This window comes from Coccinella septempunctata, chromosome 8 (genome assembly GCF_907165205.1).
Source record: "Coccinella septempunctata chromosome 8, icCocSept1.1, whole genome shotgun sequence".
Lineage (NCBI taxonomy): Eukaryota > Metazoa > Arthropoda > Insecta > Coleoptera > Coccinellidae > Coccinella > Coccinella septempunctata.
In genome coordinates this window covers 12417733-12436277 of record NC_058196.1, presented here as the reverse complement: position 1 = coordinate 12436277, position 18545 = coordinate 12417733, and the positions used below count along the sequence as shown (strand labels likewise).

The 18545-nt window shown below is 39.0% G+C and overlaps 2 protein-coding genes across 2 annotated transcripts; one reads left to right on the top strand and one right to left on the bottom strand.

Moving 5' to 3' along the window:
* Positions 1-2543: 2543 nt before the first annotated feature.
* LOC123319357 lies at positions 2544-3106 on the bottom strand. The gene is made up of 2 exons (XM_044906275.1): positions 2766-3106; positions 2544-2705 (listed from the first exon to the last, which is right to left on the bottom strand). Exons 1-2 carry the CDS (start codon positions 3002-3004, stop codon positions 2642-2644), a joined length of 303 nt encoding a protein of 100 aa, XP_044762210.1. The 5' UTR covers positions 3005-3106; the 3' UTR covers positions 2544-2641.
* Positions 3107-12012: 8906 nt separating this feature from the next.
* On the top strand, positions 12013-12438 carry LOC123318301. Its single transcript, XM_044904920.1, has one exon. The coding sequence runs from the start codon at positions 12013-12015 to the stop codon at positions 12436-12438; it is 426 nt and encodes a 141-aa protein (XP_044760855.1).
* Positions 12439-18545: the final 6107 nt, after the last annotated feature.

Sequence of the window (18545 nt, the reverse complement as noted above, 5' to 3'; positions counted from 1 at the left end):
CATCGATGCGTTCATTTTTTTTTATCACCATACTAGAGAGCCCTGAATCTGGACTAATAAAGAACATGTGTCATTACACAAATACAAGTTTTTCGTTAATATTTCAGATTTAAAACGTCATAGACCATTTTTGGTCATGGATAGTCAGCGACAATATCTATGAAAATTGACTCAACTTTGATATACTCTTATATGGAAACAGGTTGAGGATAGCAGCCTATTCAAAAATTTAGTGATCTACAATTAAAAAAAAATAGAGCTTCGTTTATATTCAGTTTTCCAGGGGAGATGAAACAGAAGAAAAAACAAAAACACGCATTTGTCGCCACCAGATGATTAGCTTAACTACTCTGATTAGCTTAACTCTCTGAAGAGGAAACCTAGGATAGTTTTTCTAGATGAGTCGTTCAAACAACTGAATCCTTATTGGAAGAATTGTTTCTCGTAGTTTTTATCGCATTTTCAGCACATTCGGTGTTTGACCAAGTTGGTGAACACATGTGTATCGGAAAAAGAAATATTGTTCACATCACAATACGATTTTCGAAAAATAGTTTGACAACAAATAAAGTATTGAGAAATCGGAATTTCGGAAACAGTAATATACGAAAAGGAGTTTGAGATATTCTACTCTCGGAGATGTCACAAACGGCCGATGATCTTACTCTTAACACCTCATCAACAGATGAGGAAAACGGTGCCCAGTACCAAATGGTGACTAAAAAGAGAAGGATAAAACGGGGCGCAAATCAAAACGGCACTTCAAAAAAAAAAGGGGTGAAGAAGCATTCCCTGAAATAAGAACGAAACCACCAATATTGAACACAGAAACGTTCAAAAAACCGAATATTCCACAAAAACTCCATCAATATCCAATATCATTCCGTGAAATATTCCAGAATCTTTTTCATGTAAATACACTATACCCAACACATCGAGATTAAAATTAGCGAACGCCTGGACCGAAATGTTTCCAACAAATATGGACATTATACTCCAAACCAAGCAAGGCTTCATTATTAAATCAAACAATACAAAAGAAAATTTGAATAAAGCTCTGAATCACCTTAAAGCTGATGGAACCATAAACAATTTCTCAGAAACTACAGAAAATACGAAAACTATCACAAATACACGATCTGCCGAATCATACTCCGCCGTCATCTCCTATGTTGAACCTGAAATAGAAGAAAAAAAATTTTTTATCACTACTGAACATAAACCAAATTATTCCCCGATATTGCAAGAGAATAATCTCGAGAAAAACAAACCATCTCTCTACATAAGGGTAATAACAGGAGATATCGCATCTTACGAAAGATTTATTAACGAAGGAATATATTACAAATGCAGGCACTATATGCAAAAGCCAAGTTCCCCACCGGAACCTCCACCTATTCCTTGTTCTAAATGCCCACATTTTACCCACAAAACAGAAGAATGTCAAGATTGTCAAGTACAAGCTAGATGCAGCAAATGCGGGGGGAATCACAACGATTCTCAATGCACAACAGATCTTCCACCAAAGTGTATGGCATGTAACTCCACAGATCATGTCCCATGTTCAACAAAATGCCTCAAACGACCACTCAAACCTATTGAGGGTATACCCAATGTGAAAATACGTTCAATAAATAAGAAAAGTGCAGAGATAGATGAATGTAGAACAACTAGCCGAATCCATCAAAACGTCACAATCCATGACATACATCCAAAAATTGAACAAACCGAAAAACACTGATAGACAAACTCTGATACAAAACCTAAAAAAAACGATTTACAGAAATCTACAGAATAAACATCATACCAACTTTTGTGGGAAACCGACTTTATGTGCTGATGGTTGATCTAGAAGAAGAATTAGGAACTGTTGATATTGAACCATCTGAAGGAACACAACTTCTTCGGACAATCAATGATTAAAATAGTCTATTCAAATATAAATAGCTTAGAAAACAAAAGAGGAGTTTTATGATATTATATAGAGAAAAATAAATTAAACTGTGCGATGTTTGTTGAGTCCGAAATGAATAAAGAAAACAGATTCACCTTTACAAATTGGAGACCCATATGGAAACATGGAACCACTCCAAACCAAAATATACGAGAAGGGGCTCTGATCGTGGCACAGGAGTCAGTACAAATAGGCAAAAGCAATCCGCCAAATTTACTAATCCATGGAATGATGTTCTCATTTCACAATTCCCTTTGAGGAAGATAAAATACATGCATTTTTGGTTTTTTTACACCCTTTGAGCAGACTTATAGAAGAGAACTTATTTGTTAAAGCCTCACAATACAAATATTGCAATATATTAGGGGACTCCAAAAGGAAGACTCAGCTCAATAATTTTTAAAGAAATTCCGACTTTGTTAGGATTGACACTCCACCAACATTCTTAACCCTTTAACGCCGGCATATACTTTTAAAAGTCTTCCATTATTTTCTCTGTTTAAACATGGTTAAGGGGGAACTAATTTAGTCATTTTTAAACAAAAACTTATATATTTTTTTCCAACAGTGGTTTTATGATGAGATTTCACAGTGAAACCAGTAGGCAGAAAAGGTAACAATAAACTCTGTAGAATAATAAAAACTGAACAAAAAAACTCTAAAATAAGCGCTTCAGCAGATGAAATTTCATTTTCTATGGCTGTCTAGGAAACAATTTTTTTTTTCGGTTAAACATAGTCCGACATTGCATCTGAAAATTAAACAAAAAAATTTTATTATTTTATATATATATGCTTCTAATGTCACTTACCGAGAGCACATCCACCTTGTTTTATGGGGTACTGCTGTTGTACTACACAGTGCACACCTTCTGGATGTACCATGAACAGGCATATGGGTACAAGAGTCATACCTGATTTCTTGTGGAACGATAACTTTGAACGAAGTCAAACCAGAAGTCCACTTCGTCTTGGGAGTGTTTTCTTCGGCCCCAATAAGTCCCAAAATAACGGCAATTTTAAAATCTTTTAATTTCATGGTTTTACCCATATTGTCTTCACTTGACCTTATCTTGAAGATTATATATGCGTTTAGGACAGAAACATCGAGTAAATACCAAAAAATGCGATGCCACCATTTCTTTGACTTTCTGTCCAGAAAAATTTTTTCGTCGAATTTATTTTCCCTTCCTGTATAAGCGGAAGTTTTTGGGCTTCGAAAATATTTCAGCTCTGTAGAGAACTTCGAAAAATATCATAATCCCAATTTTCAGATTTCAAATATATTTAGTTCTCCAGAAACTCGAAATTGAGACACCCTGTATATCATAATTTCATAACTGTCTATCGAAAAATATAGCAGAGCAGACCCCAGAATTAAAAAAAAAATTCTCTCAAACTCTTCCACCTTTCATCTTAAAACTGATAAGATTGAAAAAAACAACTCTACCGTGAATATCGAACGCACAATGAACCAAGACTCAAAATAATAATCAACAACCTCAACAAAGATGTCCACAATTTAATACTACAGTACAGAGCACACAATTACTTAAAAGCATGCCAAGAAATAGAAGAACAAAAAGGATGAACATATTGAAGAACGATTAAAAAACTGACCAAATATAACACTCATAACCTCACAAACCCAATCCAAGTGAACGGAAAGACTTCAATAACAGACAAAGAGATCACAGACGCATATCATTTTCAGGAATCATTCAAGAAATCATCCAACGAAGAATTTGATGAGAATCATAAACAGAGGATTGAATACTGGTATCACAACATTTTTCCCCAGATCTACCCAGATAGGTATTGCAGTCCAACTAATAGAAGAAAATGAATACTACAAATCCCTACATCATGAAAAATGTACAAATCTCGGTTTCGACAACGTACCTAGAAGAGTACTAAGAAAACTGGACTCTACCATACACCAAGAAATAATTAGAATATATAACTATTGCATTAATAACTGCTATTTTCCCAAAGAAAGGAAAGAAGGTATTCTTATAACTATTCGAAAGGCAAAAACAGATCACTCTGAAATGCAGGTTGTCTATGCTGAAATGGTTAATTACAGACCTATAACGCTGCTCTCTGTATTGGGTAAAAACTTTGAAAAAATTTTGGAAGAAAAAATCAATGAATTATTAAGGAAATCCATTCCTACATACCAATTTGGATTTAAAACATCTACCATCCACCCCCTAACAATTCTCACAACAAACATACAATGTAACAAAAAGAAGGGAAAAAAATCTGCAGTTTTGTTTATTGATATAAAAAAAGCGTTTGATAGTGTATGGCATGCCGGACTGATACATAAACTTCATCAACTAAAATGCGCAGGTTACCTTCTAAAACTAATCAACCAATTCCTAACTGAAAGAAAAATTCTAGTTCAAGTGAAAAAAGAAAAATCATCCCCATTCACTCCACAGCAGGGCCTCCCACAACGATCTCCCCAATCCTTTACAATCTATTTTGTTATGACATATACAATAATGGAAATTCAACAGAATACCGAATGAAAAAGCAAGCATATATGTTACAATTTGCCGACGATACAGCACTCATCACCCAGGAAAATACAACATCGCAATATATGGAGAAACTCCAAAAACTTACAGATGTTACAGTGGCATGGATGCGACGTTGGAGAATACAGCCAAATCCATTAAAATCGAAGCTTGTCATATTTAATCACAAAATAAAGAAGATAAACTCTCCACATATCAAAATAAATGACAACACAATACACGCTACAAATATCTGCAAGTACTTGGGAGTACACATTGACAATAACCTCAGCTTCAAAGCACACATACCTCAAAAATCTAGAAAAATCACAGCCATCACGAGAACCAGACACGTTAGATAACTCACATACAAAAACTTGGGTATTACTGTGAAGGTTGCCAGCTCAATTTACAAGAAGATATGTAGGCTCCTGCTAGAGTATGGAAACACAATATTCTTGAACACTTCGAAATCAACTCTGAACATTCTAGAAGTAGCAGAAAGAAAAAGGTTGAGGAAAATCACTAAAATTAAACACCCCAACAACCCTTATCACAATTCTCCTAACCAATTATTATAGAAGTCAACTTAGGTAGAACCAATATTGACAAGAATACAAAGACTAGGACAGAAATATAATAGTAAGCAGACTAACAAGAACATAATAGTACCACTGATACATCGCTTTAAAGCAGAGAGTAGACCTAAGGCCAAAAAAATACCACTTTCACTTTTTGAGCACCTGTTATTTTTACAATAGATATCTCATTTAATTTCTTTTTATAGAATACTCATGATACACATATATGTACTTAACTGGCAGGAAGACTTCGGTCGATAGCCATTTGATGGAATCAAAAAAGCTAATTTCTCCCTCTCTCTCGCATTGTCAGTAAAAATAAAATTCGGTTCATCCAGTAGTAGTTGGGAAATATATAAGGTCCGTTCTTCGGTTGACAGTGGAAATGGTTGAATTCTCGATCTGATTTGGCTATGAAAATTGCAGCCATTACAAACCACAAGTAATACTGCATGGAGAACGAACCTTACGTCATCGTTGCATCGGCTCCAACACTGAATTGAACGCACGAAGCCGCCTCCAGTAGATAACTGTAGCGCCGCTCTGCCTGCTTTGTACCAGCTACAAAAGCTCATTTCGCGCGGGCGTGTAGTCGCACGAAAACGCTTCCATTTTTTTTTTTGGTGTAGCAGGGGGAAAATCTGCAAACAGACGAACACATCCTCTGCTGAGGGGGAACAGTGTGGGGATTCTCACTCTCTGAGCTCGAGACCCACTAAAAACCCTTAACTGCTTCTTCATAGGTTCCGGGCATTTTGCCTATTAACCAGTTGACTCTTATGGTTTCTGGACTCTCACACGATCATAGTCGTGTTGATAGTTGTATGCTGCCTATAGCTTTTATAGGTTAAGCTCTTCTTTGGTTACATTTAAATCCTTAACTGATCTCTCGGTCTTCGGTGGTAGGTTCTTGACCTTCTAGCTTCTTCTGTTGGATCGTAGTCGACTAATCTTCGTAGTTCCTCATTTGGATGTTGTTTGGCTTTGTCGAATATCCTTTCCGCCTTTCTCTTCATAAATTCTGTAACTGGTTCCCATTCCAAGTCCTTGTAGATTTGTTTGTTCCTAACAAACCAGGGTACGTCCATCGCCATTCTAAGGAGTTTATTCTCAGTGGCCTGTATTCTCTTGATGTGGGTCTTGGCTGCGAAGCCCCATGCCGCCGATCCATATGTGAGTTGTGGTCGCGCAATAGTTTTAATCATCGTCAACTTGATGTTCTTATTCATATGACTTCTTCTGCCTATGAGTGGATAAAGTTTACTCATTGCGGCTTTTGTTTTATCAACAGCACATTTGATGTGGTTTTTCCATGTAAGTCCTCTGTCAAGCGTCACTCCTAGGTATGTTGCTTCATTTTTCCATTCAACCTCTTGTCCATCAACTTCAACGTTTTCTTCCATCCTCAATCTTCTCTTTTGCAGTAATATTGCTTGAGTCTTTCTTCCATTGATTTGGATTTTCCATTTGATGCACCATTTGAGTAATTCATCTATGGCTTCCTGCAGTCTCCGGTGTATGATCTCTGGGCGTCGATGTCTGAACGCTAATCCTGTGTCATCTGCGTACAAGTTGAGCATATTCCTAGCATTCTTCGGGATATCATAAACGTATATTACGTAAAGCAGAGGTCCAAGTACCGATCCTTGAGGCACTCTCGCTTCCAATTGTCTGGTTTGAGAGGTTGCTCCATCTATCTTCACATAAAAGTTTCTATTCCTCAGATAGTTCCTTATAATCTTGCATAGCTTGGTCGTATATCCTGCTTTTTTCATCTTGTAGATTAGGCCTTCGTGACGTACTCTATCAAAAGCTCTCTCAATATCCATCAGAACTAATCCTGTGGCCTGTTTGGTCTGCATTCCTTCGGTGACGTATTCTATGAGCCGTAGTAATTGGAGTTCAGTCGAGTGTTCTCGTCGAAATCCAAATTGTTCGGGTGGGATTATCTTCAACATTTCTGTTTCCTCATTCAGCCTTTTGGCGATAACCCTCTCGACGACTTTTCCTAGTGCTGATAGTAGGCTGATTGGTCTATAATTTTGAGGAAATTTCCGTTCCTTTCCAGGCTTGTTGGAAACTATCATTTCTGCAGTTTTCCATCTCTTTGGATAGTATTCGGTCCTCATCACTCCGTTTGTTATATTCGTCAAGGCTGCTATTCCTTTTCTAGGCAATTTCTTCAACATATAATTCGTTATCCTTTCTTCTCCCGGTGCTTTCCGGTTTTTCAGTTTCATTATGATCTCTTTGATTTCTGTTGGTGAAGCCGGTTTTGGAATGATTTCGGTTTCCGGTGGTTCCATCATCAGTTCTTCGTTTGCCTCCACTTCTTCTTCTAGATCTTCATTGTCATCATCATTTCTGTAATTTATTCAGGCTTCTCTCTCAATTGAGTCGGCAAGTGCTTCGGCTTTTTCAAGTCTCGTATATACCATTCCGTTTGCTCCATGCAGTGGAGGTATAACTGTCTGTTCTCGTCGTAAGCGTTTTTGCATTTTCCAAGCCGAGTGATCTATTGTATTCAGTTCCCTTAATCTCTGGTGCCATCTGTTATTACGCAGTTCTGTTAAAGCATTTTTCAATATCTGACTATGCTTATCCAGTTTCTTCTTGTCTTCTTCTCTTTTTGTTGTTCTGTAGATTTTCCTGAGTCTTCTGTTCTTTTTTATAAGTTCCTTTATATCCCTTGGCGTATCTCCATGTGAATGTTTCGGAATTGGTTTCCTTATTCTCTTGGTGCTTTCTTCATAAGCTTCTTTTATTTGATTTTCCAATTTTTCAACTGCTTCATCTAATTCATCCTGGGTGTTTATTTGGGGAATTTCCCTGATTTTCTCCTGAAGTAAATTCTTTTATTTCTCCCAGTCTGTGCGATCCTTGGTTTGTGTCTCTTCTTCGTTTCTTGGGCCATGTCCCACTATGAATTCTATGGCATTGTGGTCTGAAGTTCCGTCTTCTATTGTATCAATGCTGATTTCTTCAGTGATGTCTTTCATTACGACAATGTCCAGTACATTGGGTAGTCCATTTACTCTTGGTATGTAGGTCGGTATATCTGGTCCTATCACAACTCCATTAAGTTTTTCAGCATAAATCTTCAGTCTTCTCCCGTTTGTATTTTCCACCCTACTGTTCCATTCCTGCGATTTGCAGTTAAGATCACCAATTATGATTTTCGGGTGTCTTCCTTCTAGTAGCATTTTTAGATCCTCTTCCAGCATGTCCTTATCCGGTGATTTATAAGTTGAAATAATCTTCACTTGCCCTCGATTAGTATTCACAATAATCGATATTGCTTCTACTTCTTGTCCATTGAATATTTGGTCGAAATGGTGATCCATATTCCTTCTAGCCAGTATAGCAACGCCACCTGTGCTGTTAGGTCTATCATTTCTGTAAATATCGTAATTGGGAAATGCTATCCGAACGTTGGGGTTAAGTCTCGTTTCTTGGAGAGCTATGACATCCGGTCTCTTCTCTTCAATCAGTTCTTCGAATTCTGATCTGCGGGCTCTCAATCCTTCGACGTTCCAAGAGACGATTATGAGATTGTTCTTTATCGTCGTGTCAGCCATTAAATATTCTTAATAATTTGCTGCATCTTCTTCTCAATCTCTTTCTCCAGATTCTGCATCATCGTGCTGAGGAGGTTTTTCGTGAACTTATCCAGTTCCTCAGTGATTCCAGAAATTCCTTTTCTGGTTTCGGCTTTTTTGACGGTTTTTGCCTTTTCCGTCTTTTTCTCTGGTTTCTTCGTCTCTCTGACTGCTCTGGTTGCAGTTTCCTGGGGTTTCTTCACTTCCGAAGAGTTTGGGGATGGCCTCGGTGTATTTTGTGTTGGCCTCGAGCTGGTCTGGTTCGATCTTGGCGATCTCTTGGTCTTTTTAGTGACCAATTTCCATTCGCTACATCCCTTGTAGCTGGCTGGATGTCCTTGCTCTCCACAGAGAACACAAGAGGCATTTCGCTCCTCGTTCTCCCTGGTAAGCGTACACTCTTTGGAGCTGTGATTACCGGAGCATTTCACGCACCTCCATGGAAAAGTGCACTTACTTTGGGCATGTCCATATCGCTGACAGCGGTAACATTGTCCAGGCCCGGTCGTCCTTCTCTTAGGTTCAACAACACAGTTCATGTTGTAGAGCCTTCTTACCTCGAAGATACCCTTATTCTGGGTTTTAACCAGCAATAAGGGCATCGGATTTTTTGTTTTATTTGAGGTCATCCTTATGACCTCAGCATCGACGATACCTTGATCCTTGAGGTCGTCAAGGATCGTCGGGATATCTGCATCCAGCGGTAGGTATCTCACTACCGCGTAAATTTTCTTCTTCTCTTCTCGTTGGAGAGTGTGAAACTCTCTGTTGATTTTGTGGAGGAATTCAGTCATCCTTCGATGATCTTGTGGGGTTTGTGGGACGACCCTAATTCCGTCCTTCACAGTAGTCGCTCTGCTGTAATTTATTCCGTTTCGCATTAACGCGTTGGAAATTGACGTCCATTCGGACGTACCTCTCAGGGTAACTGGGGGGATTTTTTCTTTTCTCTCCACTGGAGTGGTTTTCTCTTGGGCTGGGGTTTCCAAGACTCTTTTCTTGTTTGTATCTTCATTGGACGAGGAGCTATCCTTTCTCACTCTTTTGGCGGGTGGGGAAATTTTGGTTTGAGGGGTTTTGACCACCTCCATCTTCTGTTTTTGAACCGGTAAGTTCACTTCTTGGACATTTTTCAAAATAATGTTCTTTTTGAGTGCTTTGGAATAAGGACTTTCCTTATTTCCCTCCTGCAACTCGAGCCTCTCCCTGAGATTTTTAATCTCAGCAACTAAGCTAGATACGCATCTATCTAACTCATTCACCCTCGCTTTCAAACTTGCGTTCTCCTCTCTCAAAATATCGTGTTCGGACACGACATTAGCGATTTCTGGCGCGTCTTCTTTCATTACGGAATCGCAGTCCGAATGGTCAGACATTTTAGAATCTAATTAATAATTACTTTGCTACTCAAAGAAATTGGAAATAAAATTTTTCAAGACAAAAAAAAAGAAAAATGTATCTCATGCATAAAAACAAAACGACTCATCAAAAATTTTTCACGCTATGAGAAAAATCAGAAAGAAAGATACGAAAAATAAGCTCACCTGATATTTTCTGCAGTACCAACGAGAAAAAAATCCTCTGGACACTTAGGATGAACACCAACTTTGAAAATTTTAACGAATTAAAATTCCGATAACAAATATAGAACCTACACAACTCCACAGACAGAATCAAATATTCCGTAGCTTTGTTAGTGGGCACTTTTACCTCCGCTTTCACTTTTACGGCACTGTGACTTTCTCGTCCGCTTTCTCTTTTATAGCACTAGGAGCACTGTAGCACGTCTTCTCCTGTCAAGCGATTGACTCGGAATGAAAACGCTTCCAATGGAAGCTTGGGCTATGTTTAATGAATTCTTAGAAGTGGAGGGGTAATATTATTTCGGCAACAGACGGACATTTTCAAGTTCTGATGTGCTTGAATTAACCCTGAATGACTGATGAAGCCATTAAAACAATGGAAATCTTTTATAGGCATAAAATCCTTATTGAATCTCAATTTAACCGGACTGAAATGGATGAGCTCAACGGGCGTGCACGCGCTACACTCGCTACAGATCCCATTTCAGCCCGGCTGTCCACTGGAAGCATATTCAAGCGGCTACGCGCTTACGCAAAACGAGCGTGAACGTGCGGCAAGCCTCTACAGATCCTCAGTAACTCAGTAATTTATTTACATGAAATGGGGTGAAACAACTTTTATCTCCTTTAGTCATAGGGCAACTTTACTGTTTACACAGATATGGCCGAATTTTGGGTGATAATAACAGAAAAAAAATTAATAATAATCACTTATGCACGTGGCTTTTGGCGAACCGTATTGCCGACTGAACAAAAATGAAATTCATTCTCATCAAACTTCTGTAACTGACCCAAATTTTTGGTAATGTCATCTACGATAGATCCAAATCATACAGAGCTCATTGTGGAATAGCTTTCTGTTTTAATGAAATGTACACTGTTAATCCAATGATGCCATATGGCATCATTGGGCTGGAAAGGGTTAAATTGGGCCCGGACAGAGACAACCAACGCTGTTGTTGTCTCTGAGCCCGGGTGTCCACTGTAATCCATCAGGCTCAGGTGCTTTCCAGTTGTGTAGTCCTCTGATAGCTGATTTTACTTCTTCAATTGTGATCTTGTCATGCTGCATCGGCTAATATTTTATAGCTTCAGATTTTTCATCTTCAATCCATCCGGTATCTCCATTGAACTAAGGTTTCGTTGATAATTGTTCGGTCCAGAATTGTTCTATGGCTTTCTTTGGTGGTAACTTTCCATTTTCTACATCAGACGATGTGAGTGACCGGTAGAAAGTTTCTTCCGATTTTTCGAATGAATTATTGTCTCTTTTTCGAGATCTGTCTACGTCCGCGAAAACTGTTAAGAGTGGTGTCCCACAAGGCTCGGTTCTGGGCCCACTTCTTTTTATTTTATATACAGCCGATTTACCTGCATCAATTAGATCTAAATGTGCACTCTTCGCTGATGACACGAAGATTTTCAATCGCTCAATCAATTCACGGTTTATTCAGCAGGATCTCGATGATCTAAGCAGTTGGTTCCGGAGGTGGATGATGCCCCTGAATTTGAACAAATGCTGTGTTATGCACATAGCAAAGAACAACCCTCGGGCCCCCTATTACATCGATGGGGTAAGACTTGGCACAGTGACTCGCCACTTGGATCTCGGTGTGACTATAGCGTGTGACATATAGATTTGAGCTGGTCGGACCACATCGCGTCAGTATCAACAAAGGCGAGACAGTTGATCTACCTCTTCAGCAAAGCATTCCCAAACACTGATGTTGTCTCCTGGGGCATGATTTATAAATCTTATATTCGGCCGATAATGGAGTATCATGGTCCGGCTTGGTGGACTTCTTTGCAAGGCGAGGTGGATGGGTTGGAGTCTGTTCAGAGATGGTGCACCAGAATTCCCTACGGTGTTAGGAGACCTGACTATGTAACAAGGTTGAGTGTACTCGATATGCCCACATTTGAACAACGACGTGCGAGAGGCGACTTAATATTCTCCTACAGAGCGGTCCATGGTCACTTTGGTCCGGATATTATGAATATGTACCGTATGAACACGAACAATTTACGGGGCCATGGATTTAAGCTCGCGAAGGAAAAATTCAGGACTACCCAGAGGCAAATGTTTCTGTCAAACCGAGTGTTCAATGTTTGGAACTCCTTGCCTGAAACCGTCGTAGAATCGTCTTCAGTGAATGGATTCAAGAACAGTTTTGACAGATGGGTGACCTCGTCGTGATGACGGTGTTTCTACAATTTTTTTTTTCTTTTTGTTTTCAATCTTCAGGAGTTCAATTTAAATTTAGTTTTTATGTGAGTTTATAGGTAGTTTATAGGAGTATTCCTCTACTCTTATTTAAATAAATAATAATAATAATAATAAAAAATAATTGCTTTTATATCTCCTCAGGCGTTCTGCATACAGACTTAACTTTTGCTTCAGAGTGTCGAGGCAGTGGTGAGCTGTAGAATTCTCCGTCTCTCGTTCTGTGTGTGTTCTGTTTCTATCCATGATTTCTTTGGCAGCTTTCACAACCTTTCTTCCGCGATTCCCGTTCAAGTACTCCGTCAGTCGTCCAATGTCTCTTCTTAGTCTCTCTGTTTTGTGTTGAAGACGTTTCTGCCATGGTGGCGCATGCAATTTGTGTAATTTTGGACCATCGTTGTTCGTTCGGCGAATTTTTGCCCCTATGGTTTTAGCTGTCGTTAGCGCTGCCCAGTAAAAAACTAGATGAAGATATTCCAATGAACTTCCATTCTGTAGGTACTCAGGTAAAACGTCCTTATTCAAGATGTCGATTATGAGTGACAGTTTCTTGGATGTATTGAGTCGGGGAGGAGCTATTCGATGAAGAGGAACTGTTCCTTCCAGTTCGGCAAAGTATCTCAAAGTCAACTTGTCGGTGGAGCTCCTCCCTATCGTCCTGGTGTTCAGGCTCATTTGCTTTGCAAGATGGACTTTCAGTATCAATGTCTTCTGGGTGTTGTTGCCCAGGCATGTGAATTTCATCAGAGGTGTTGGTGTTATTCTCTATTGCTAGCGGATGCTGAAGTTCTCGTTTAATTGCGTCGATTCGGGCCGTTGGTATTAGTTCATTTCTCAGAATTACGCGGTACTGGTCTGCCACTCGTTGTTCAGTTTCATTGAGATTTGGGTAGGCGTTGCAGAATTCCTCATGGAGCCTTTTCCTTTAGTTGTTCGTGTTCTGCCCTAGTCCCGCGATGGAGTTATATATGCGCACAATAGTTTCATTCATGGACGGTGTCCACTTCATGCGCTTTCTAACTAACCCCGCTTGGGTGAGCACTGGCTGAATATCCTGCGCAACACCTTCAGCGGTTCGAGTCAGCAATTGAATTGGACTCGCTGGTTGCTGTTAATGCTTTGGAGCTCTAGCTTCTTATGCAGCAGGAGCCCGCTTCCTCAACATCCTGCCACCGACGTCCCGCATGCTGTCGTGTCCAGTGCCGGCTCCAGACATGCCCTGACGATCCCCAGGCAGCGACTTGTTTCCGAGGCTTCTCGTTATCACCATTTCCTTGGGTTTGTGCTCCCCGTTCTCGGTTTGGGTGAGGGGTAGAGAAACGGGAGCAGAAAGAGCACCCCCATAAAGGATGTGAAAGAGAGAGGATAAAGGAATGGAACTGCGGAATGCAGGCGTAGCTGGCTGCACCGTCTACGTCGTTACGATGGCTACCTGGCAGGCCATCTACTAGATAGCTGCCAGGCAGGCCAGACAATTATTATTATTATTATCATTCTCGTTTCCTGTGGGGCTATAATATCAGGTTGTCTCTCTGATATTATTTTTTCTATCTCGGCTTTCCGAGTGTTGATCCCGTTTAGTTCCACGAGATTATCTTGAAGGATTTTTTCCTAAAGTCCGTAAGATCCATTAATTCAGTTTACTGAATGATGCTTGAAGCCTTTTCTCCATTTCTCTTTAAATTTTCAACATTTATCTTTTTGAAAATTTTTTCCGTGAAAATATCTAAATCTTCGGCTGATTAAGATATTTCGCTTTTTTCTTGTTGACTATTTACAGTCGGTTTTAGTTGAGTCTTCTTTTGTTCCTCTTTCTTCTGCCTAGACTCAGAACTTTCTTTTCCTTTTTCTGTTCTGCAGAATTGGTTTTGACAGTTTCCAGAACTTTTCGTGAAGGTGTTGCTTAATTCGACGGCTTTTTCTGTTCTGTTTGTTTTTGGCCGGCTCTCCTCTTTCTGGTCACCAGCTCAAATTCGCTACATCCCTTGTAGCTTGCTGGATGGCCTTCTTCACCACATAAAACGCATGAAACGTTTCTTTTTTCACCTTTCCTGGTGAGTTCACAATCTTTGCTGCTATGGTTTCCCGAACACTTCACACATCTCCACAAGAAGGAGCATTTATTTTGTGCGTGTCCGTAACTTTGGCATCTGAAGCATTGGCTTGGACTTTCTGCCTTCTTTTTTGGTTCGACTACAATACAGAGGTTGTAGAGTCGTTGGATGTCGTATATATCCTTCTTCTGCGTTTTAACCAGATATAATGGTATCGGCTTTTTCGTTTTATTTGATGTCATTCTAGACACCTCAGCATCATCGATTTCCTGTAATCCCTTTTTGATCAATTCCAGATCTGTGTCTATTGGAAGATAGCTAATGACGGCGTTAATTTTCTTTTCCTCCTCCATCTGGTATGTGAAGTACTCCTTTCCAAGTTGGTCGAAGAATTTAGTTATTTTTCTGTAGTCATTTACAGTTGTGGCTATAATCTTGATTCCGTCTTTCACTACGGTAGCCCGGTTATAACTAAATTTTTTGTTATAGAGAGCTTTTGAGATTTCTACCCAATCTGATGTAGCCATCACAGTGATGGGTGGAATTTTATCTCTTTTAGGCACTCCAGTTGTCTTCTTGAGGGCTCCTCATCAGAAGAGGAGTTTTCCTTTCGCGCGCTTTCAGATGGGGGCGTGTTTGGGGCCGTGTTTGGGGCCTTCGCAACCAGCGTCGCATCATTTTTCCTTGTTTCGGGTTGTGAAACACTTCCTTCAAGGGAATTATTTTTGGAACCTGTTACCGGTTTTGTGATCGCGGCGTATGAGATTTAGGCATATTATTGCGGGTCATTTCCTCTCTCAAGAGGCGCATCTCACCGACCAACTGTGACACAGTTTCAGTCAGTTTGACAATTTGATCCTTCAACTGCCCATTTTCTTCTCTGAGCTTTACAAGCTCCTCGTGTTCGCTGTCGCTGAATCCTTCAGCATCGGTTGCTACCATGTAGGAAGCCTCATTATCTGAGGTTTCCGACATGATTTTATACTCAAAATTCTCAAAATATCAAACAATTTGAAAATAATAAAATATTCAGTAATCTTCACTGAAAAAGTCTAATATAACTATGGTATAAAGCCAAAAGTTTTCTACGCTATGAGAAGACTCATTAAAAACATTCGAAAAATAAGCTCACCTGACGTTTTCTGCAGAATCAACGATCAAGACCTGGTCTCGGCAGATGAACACCAACTCCGAAAATTTTAACGAATTCAAATTCCGATAACACATACACATATAGAACCTACACAAACTTCATAGACGGAATCAAATATTCCGTGGCGTTGATAGTGGTCACTTTCACTTCGACTTTCTCTTCCACTTTCACCTTTACAGCGCTATGAATAGGTCTGCTTCTGTCAAGTGACGCGAAACGAGCGTGAACGTGCGGCAAGCCGCTACAGATCCCCAGTAACGTATTTCAATACAACGTTGTCCACTGCAGGCGACTTCAAGCGGGCGTTTTCAAGCGGCTTCGAGCTCGTTCGCGCAATACGCCTGAAATGGGATCTGTTGCGTGTGTAGCGCGTGCACGCCTGTAGAGCTCATACATTTCAGTCCGTTTGAATCGAGAATCAATAAGGATTTTGTGCCTATAAAAGATTTCTATTGCTTTAATGGCTTCATCAGTGACCGAATTGAAACATCTGGGTTTTTTCCTTCGAAGGAATTGAGCAGAACATTTGGCGACCGAGAAATGTGCTCTGAAATGGGTTTTTTGTAGTTCTCCAATCATATGTCCTCAGGAAATACAAAAATCGACTAACTATTTGGGTGAAAAGCTATAGAGACCGAATTCTATGTCGAATGAGATCAGGTGTGCACTTTTTCTCACTCTCACTTTTTCGCTCCCAAAGTTGGGACAATTTCCAGAAACACTGTGAAATGTTGTTTCATATTGATTTCTCGGGAAAATCTTCGAAAGCAGCTTATATATGAGGAAAGGAAAGTGACGCATATAGAAGTTGTGAAGCATTTTTCACATTTCACATCGATTGAAAGCACGCGTTCATATTTTTTTCTGAGCACCATGCTAGAGAACCCTGAATTTGGGAAGTTTTTCGTTAATATTTCAGATTCAAAACGTCATAGACCATTTCGTGGTTACGGATAGTCAACAACATCTCTGAAATTGGCTCAACTTTGACTCCAAAAAAACAACGAAAAATGCATTTTTGGCCACCAAAACTAAGGAAGGAACCTAGGACAGTTTTCCTCCTTCAAACAATTAAATCCTTATTGGAAAAATTTTTCCTCGTAGTTTTAATCGCATTTTCAGAAAAAATAACCTCTGTAGCGCCGCGCCGCCTGTTTTGTACAGGCTACAAACGCTCGTTTCGCGCGGGCGTGTAGCAGCACGAAAACGCTTGCAATGGAAGCTCGGGCTAAGTTTGATTAAATCTCAGAAGTGGAGGGATAATATTATTTCGGCAAAAGACGATTTTCAAGTTCTAGTGTGCTTAGATTAACCCTAATTGATATCTATTTGTAGGATTGTAGGTCAACTATTGGTACAAATGAATGTCTGGCAATGGTGATTCCCTTGTTTGTCATATCATATTTTAATTTCCGGGGAATGAGTAGAAAAAATTTTTTATTGAATATATTTGAAAATTTCGTATTACCGAACATAATTTTGTAAGGATCACTGTACCTATGGGTACATGAACAGTTGTGAATATGTATTTTATTTGAAAGAATATAAATTGTCTTAACAAAAAATTTGTGCGTTTTTCGGAAGAGGAATTTTTCTTATTTCCATAATTTTCTGCATGTTGCCCAGTAAACTGATGTCCTGATAATATGTCTACACATACAGGATTTCAAAATTGATGATGGAACTGACCATTGATAGTAATAATTTATTCCCCATGGGGGTATGCCGAGACAAATAATTGATGATTTCATGGATTGAAGCTGAAAAGTATCATTTGGACATGACAATTCATTTTTGAAAATGTGTGCTTGCTCATTGTCGAAACATCTAGATTTGACCCACGTTAATATGTACTTTTGTACATATTAACGTGGTTATTCATGTTCATGTGGAAACACGGAATACATTTTGCCTCACTTATTTCTTCTGCTCTTCTCAAGTTTGAGTGTGAAATTTTAAAATAACAATATAGAAGTTGTTGTTTTCACTCGAAACCTAGCTATTGTTTTTTGGAGATCGAACTGAAAAAAATACTCATTTTTTATGTTATTGTATTGCCATTGTGGACAAAGAATATGCGAACCCACCATCACAAAAATTTACACCAATTTTTAGCCGTTACATATAAACATAAGTTAGTGGGGAAAGGATTATCCTATATCTTGCTTATAAAAAATGGTAGACCTATAAGGTTTAGAAGCACCTTTGCGTCATCCGTCTACCTCGTATTTCCCAATTTCACCCTTTATGACGAAGGCTATAAACCTTCTCTCACAACATAAAATATAATCATAATATCATAACTCGGACTGGTGAAATATAATAATAATTTTACCGGTTTATAATTTATATTGAGCTATTTCGAAGAGCAGAATAAAAGGAATAGGCCCTTTCTAAGAAACAAAGATAGCTTTAAGTTCATATCATTTTGAATAGCCCAAAAATTGATTTTGAATTATTAATTGCCCTTCAGTTCGTCGAATGACGTATACATAACTACCTGGGGATGATTCGAAGAAAGATTTTCATTTCGTTCGGACAAAAGACAAAACCTTCACCTTCATCTTGAGAAATAACCATAAAAATATTCAGTCGACACGAGAGCTCGGTGTGAGTAGTTTGTGCATATATCATTGTATCAAGTTTATTTTGAAAGCTCAATTTTAGAAATTATTGCAACTGAATTCAATATGAATATTTTGATGTTTATCGTTTTGGCTTCACTAGTGTTGGTAATTAAAATCAAAATTATTTGCTTTGAGCATCAGCAAAATCTGAAGTACCTCTTCTTGGTTCATTCGAATTATGAAAATCATATTTTTTTTTCAGATTGTTTTCACGGAAATTTCGAATTCGGTCACGACATCCTGGGA